Below are 5043 nucleotides of genomic sequence, written 5' to 3'. Positions count from 1 at the left end.
TGTATTCCTCTTAGTGGGGGCCGTGCTTGTGTCCAGATGAAACTATTGGTCATCTCAAACTAAACGTACATTGATGGTATGCTCTTGGAATCACATCGTGATCCCGTTGTTCCTCATTCCCTTTGTCTTACTTTTTCATTGTGATACTTTAATCACCTGTAAATTCTAGAACTTTATTACTAATCCCTTTTCTTCTTTTTACTGGCGCTGATATAACCTAAATGTGTTGCAAGCGCCGTAAAACCCTTAAAAACAAAACAAACAAAACAAACAAGAAATCTTAATTTGAAGTCATAATGAACCAAATCAGGAAATTCATAAGCCATCTATTATTTATACTGCCATACTCCGATTTTTTTTAAAAACCCACAAAAAAACGCGTATTTAAAATCTTAGCCAGAAAACTCCTTCTTCAAATAACCCACATCTTGCTAAAATTTCTCAAACCTGGGACTTCAAGGAAGCTAATAACTCAAACGTGTGCGCTCACTCCATGTCTTGTGGACTGGCCGATGGTGAAAGTACAGACTATTTTGTAGCGTTTCCACTGGAATTCTTTCACCCTTCACTGAATCCACTAAGAATTCCCGCCTTAAATTTAAATTCGAGTTGAATTTTCTACAAAGTAGCTTCCTTATAGTGCCACCTTTGGAACCTAAGCAAATTGGATGATATAACGAGTGGAATTTATTTACAGCGGAATCCTGATAAAGTCGACACCACCGGACCAGAAATATTGGTTGAATATATCCAGTATCGATGGAATATAATTAGATAAAGAGCAGAACGTTTTGGGACCAACAAGAAGTGTTGACTTTAAGCAGTGTTGACTTTATGCGTATTCTACTATAAAGTAATACAGTCAGTACTTGCCATTATTTGCCGGTTTGGCGAGGTATTGTTCTTTGTATAACACTGTCATATCAACTTAAATCATTTACTGTTTAAGAAATTACAGAACCATCCAAATGCAAAAAAGATTACAATTACAACATTACGGTTTATCATATTCCAGCTATCATTCAAAATAGACGCCATAACATTGTGCCACAGCAAACAGACTTTTGTTGTTGTACCGAACACATGAATAATTATCGAGCTTGGCATCCCAAACAAATCTGCTGACCACGTTTATTCCCTGTCTTGTGTACTGGCCGATGGTGACGTTACAGACCAGTTTGTAGCGTTTCCACTGGAATTCCTTCACCCTTTGCTGGATTTCAGAGGCCAGATCTTTAGCTTTGAGGATACACATTTCATGGTCGTATTCTATTTTGGACAGTCTGGACTCAAGGACATCCTGTTGGTTTAAGATATGAAAGCAATTGAGTAATTATGTATGGAAGTGGCATTGTTGGTGCAGCAGCCAACGGAGTAGCATAATTTGACATAATGTTGTATCTGCAGGTCTTGATAAATGGATTCGAGGGGTTGTTTAACATAGAAATTGACAATATGTTGCCCTGGAGAGTATTCTCAGTACGCCAATAAGACCATAATGATTTGAATTGTCAGACCTGCAAATAAGTACACATAACTACAAACCCATAATAATGATATGCTTTTGTTAGTTATTGAAATAATCTCTAGCACTGGGTCTTACAATATCTATGTCAGAGAATGCAGTGGCTCTATTTACAGTCCCGTAAAGACGGTACTCAGATCTATTTTTACAGTTCCATAATATGATTCAGTAATTATGTTGCAAATCCATTCATGGGATTTCTCTCTTCTCTAAATTAAATCTAGCACCTTGGCCCAGGCCTCCACACCGAAGTATTGCCTTGCCTCAGAAATGTCAACGTCCTGCATTGATAGGTCCTTTTCTGGGGATAGAATTTAGATCCTCACTTGGATCAGCATCCGCCACAATCCTGTGCAGAATCATAATATGGCACTGTATAAATACATACGAGTACCGTCTTTGCGGGACTGTAAAAATAGCCTCTGCGTTCAGAGAATGCATTTTGACGGCGATTCGGTGCCTGCCTCGGTGTGAAAGAAAAGACTTGCGGATGAATAGTTCTCGGACTGTCATTAATTATACTTCCTGTTTTTATCACCATCCCCTTAATCAGGTATTGAACAAAAATGATATATTCGCAAGAAAAAAGAAACACAACAAGGAACGTTTCAAGCTCAAATTCGTTCACCAGCAAGGAACAAAACCAATATAACCAATAATTCATAAAGCTAAAGCCTGGAAATAGGGATGAGTGAAGAGTCATCCTCAAACATGTTATTCTTTTTTTAACACTTTTATTCAATTTGTTCAATAGTTGTGACGATCTACGTGGCTTTGTATTTAACTTGATTTCAATAGCTAATATTTTCTGAGGCACTCTGTATATTAAATAGACTACACAATTTATTTGACAATTTCAGCAAGGCATAAGGGAATTTGTCTTCACTTCCTACTCTAGAGGTAGCCTGGTGGTATTGATTTCGACTTTCGCCCACCCTGCTTTGTAGATTTGAGCAAACCATCTCGCCCTGGCTCATTTGCCGCGCTGCAGTGCAGTTAAAGCCAACAATATTTCTGTCTTTCCTTAAACTATTCTTCAAAGATATATTTCCCCTTGGGGGTGAATAAAGGAAATATTATTTTATGCTTTCAGTTATAAGGAGAGAAAAATCATATATTCAATTTGTTAGCTCCAAGTTCCTATATTTATCACTTCGCCATTAGCTCGCCATAAAAGAAAGGGGTTATTCACGACTAACGAAATAAAGTCCCATTGTCTTGCCTTTTCTCAGGTAATTTTAATGTAAATTTATTTTTTTATTTTTTTACTATCCGATCTTCTTTATTTTTACTGGTGCTGAAATGCCCTAAAAGTGTCGCAAGCGCCGTAAATGCCTTAAAAGTAAACAATGGGGGGTTAAAAGTTATTCAGTTACTGAACGCCTTTTGAAGGCACCAAAGAAGGGATTGCGATTCATTTTGTTTTGACTAGCAACGAGCATTTAGTCTTGATGTCGTGTCCGTCTGTCAATACGATGACGATGATGGTGGTAGTGGTGATGATGGTTATATAAATAAAAACAAGAAGGAAATGTCTACCTTTATCACCCTTTCCACTTTACAAGAGTCGAATTTCTCATTGTCTGAAGGATTAATGCGAAATGTGTTCTCTAGCTTGACGTTGCCCATGTTAGATTTGTTGAACACTTCACTGGTTGTGTCTGATTGGTGTCTTGTTGCTTCGTATGGCTGGGAAAATAGTAAAAAGACTCTTAAAAGAATATTCTGCACTACCGAGTAATTTTATAGAAAGATATTTAAAATTTCACAAAAAGTGACATTGGTATTCATAATGTTCAATCCCTGTTGACTTGTAGTTTAAAATGTGTATCTAGAGGTAGGTGCGGTCTTCGACTAACAACACGTCCCGAATTCGGGATCTTAAACGAAACCCTAGATGAACTGAAGACCTATACATCTCAGGACAGTATAGAGGGCACAAATCATGTAATTTACAAATAAGCGCTATCTAGAATGTGTAAAGTTCAACTCGTTTCTCAAGTTCTGAAGGAAACCAGGAAAACAAGAGATGTTCAGGTTTTGATTAAATCGAACAGTTTCAAAACCAAGTCTGAATAAATAAAAAGCAGGGAGGTCAGCGATACCAACAGCATCACCAATAAGTTACATATCTTTTTGAAAGAGTTTTGACTCAAGTGTGTAGTAGGTATAACCAAGAATTAAGATCGCTAGTAAGCGACTACCCAACAACCAAGAAAGATAAAGCGGGGCTCGATATCACGGGAATTCTTGTCTGAAACATGTCAAGGCTTAATTTAATTGTAGTTAGGAGACCGAGAGTGAAAATATTTAGAAACAAAGAGAAGATATCCTAATGTAGTGTATGTGACGAAGTACATATCAACGGCATATTATTAATTATCATTTCTTCAATGGGATTAACCAGTTAATTACCTTACCCTAGAAAGTCATCTGTTTAAAAACTTGGCTAGAAAAGTCAGGCTTCAAATATTGATCGATGTAAATGACCCTCATCTTGGCAAACACTCTCAAACCTGGGACATCGCCGTGAGGCTTAAATCAAGTCAATTTACAATAAAAAACAACGTCGACATGAGTTAGAAAGAAGATCACCAAGGACATATTACCTGTTTTCTGTTTGGATGTAGCAGATTTGTAGCCCCAACGATTTTTTGGAACGTCCGCCGTCTTCCAATTGCTCCTCTCTCTTTGTCCGTCATTTTAAAAATTATACTTTTGTACTTGTCGTTTCTCCTGTCTTTGATAGTATTTCTGAAAATGGGAAAGTGGAAAACATTATTATTTATCGTTGGCGGAGCTTTTTTTAAAAGAAAAATCCACAGGGTTCTACGCTTTCTTCTGGTATGAAATATAAAAGTAGCTGATACAGATTACATTATTTTTGTTAAAATCACAATAATCTACCACATATTATTTTCGGCAAGTTTACGATCGTTGAAGACTAATCAAAGACCTAGTGAAAATTTGAAAAACAAAAAGAAAAACAATCAAGTTGAGTTTTGTTTCTATGTTATTAAAATGTAACGATTTGATTTATTTGAGGACAATGATGGGTTAGTAGTAGCCTTTAGTGAAATCCAGAATTTGCTTAATTAGTTAAACGCAGTGCTTAAAGATTCAAACCCTAGGACGAAACCCTAAAAATTGTTTAAGGGTGGAACATACATGTAGAGTGGCGGAACTCTCCAGCCACCTTAAAAGGTTTTGACCGATGTGTTTGCTGAAACAGTTCACGCACTGATACTGAAACAATCAATAATTTCATTTTTGGCATCCTATAGGGTCTGTTGTATAGTCCATTTATTGCATCTTTCCAGAGAATTCTAAAAATAAATTTCTCAATTCCATCTTAAAATAAATCGTCTTTTAGAGTTATAAGGCTCAGAAAAGCAATGTCTTGTCCTGCTTCCTGTAAAGTGAAGATGCTAGATTTCAAAGACAAGTCAATTTAGAAATCACGATTGTTGAACCTGCATCAGCTGTCACTTATTCACAACGTACACCTATTTTTCAAA

At 36.6% G+C, this 5043-nt stretch overlaps 1 protein-coding gene across 1 annotated transcript in view; it reads right to left on the bottom strand.

Annotated features, from left to right (window-relative positions):
• Positions 1 to 216: 216 nt before the first annotated feature.
• The window catches only part of LOC144969583 (dynein light chain Tctex-type 5-like), a 19014-nt gene continuing 14187 nt past the window's right edge, over positions 217 to 5043 (bottom strand). Inside the window, exons 2-4 of the mRNA XM_078908728.1 lie at positions 4135 to 4279; positions 3065 to 3214; positions 217 to 1300 (exon numbers count right to left, since the gene is read on the bottom strand). Of these exons, the coding sequence (XP_078764854.1) occupies positions 1019 to 1300; positions 3065 to 3214; positions 4135 to 4227 (525 nt within the window). The 5' untranslated portion in view covers positions 4228 to 4279 and the 3' untranslated portion in view covers positions 217 to 1018. The remainder of the gene's footprint in view (positions 1301 to 3064; positions 3215 to 4134; positions 4280 to 5043) is intronic.

Source organism: Berghia stephanieae, chromosome 3 (assembly GCF_034508935.2).
Source record: "Berghia stephanieae isolate SIO BIC M18660-M18661 chromosome 3, UCSD_Bste_1.3, whole genome shotgun sequence".
In the NCBI taxonomy this organism is placed as follows: Eukaryota; Metazoa; Mollusca; class Gastropoda; order Nudibranchia; family Aeolidiidae; genus Berghia; species Berghia stephanieae.
The sequence above is the reverse complement of the archived record's forward strand: the minus strand, read 5'-3'. Positions and strand labels throughout refer to the sequence as shown.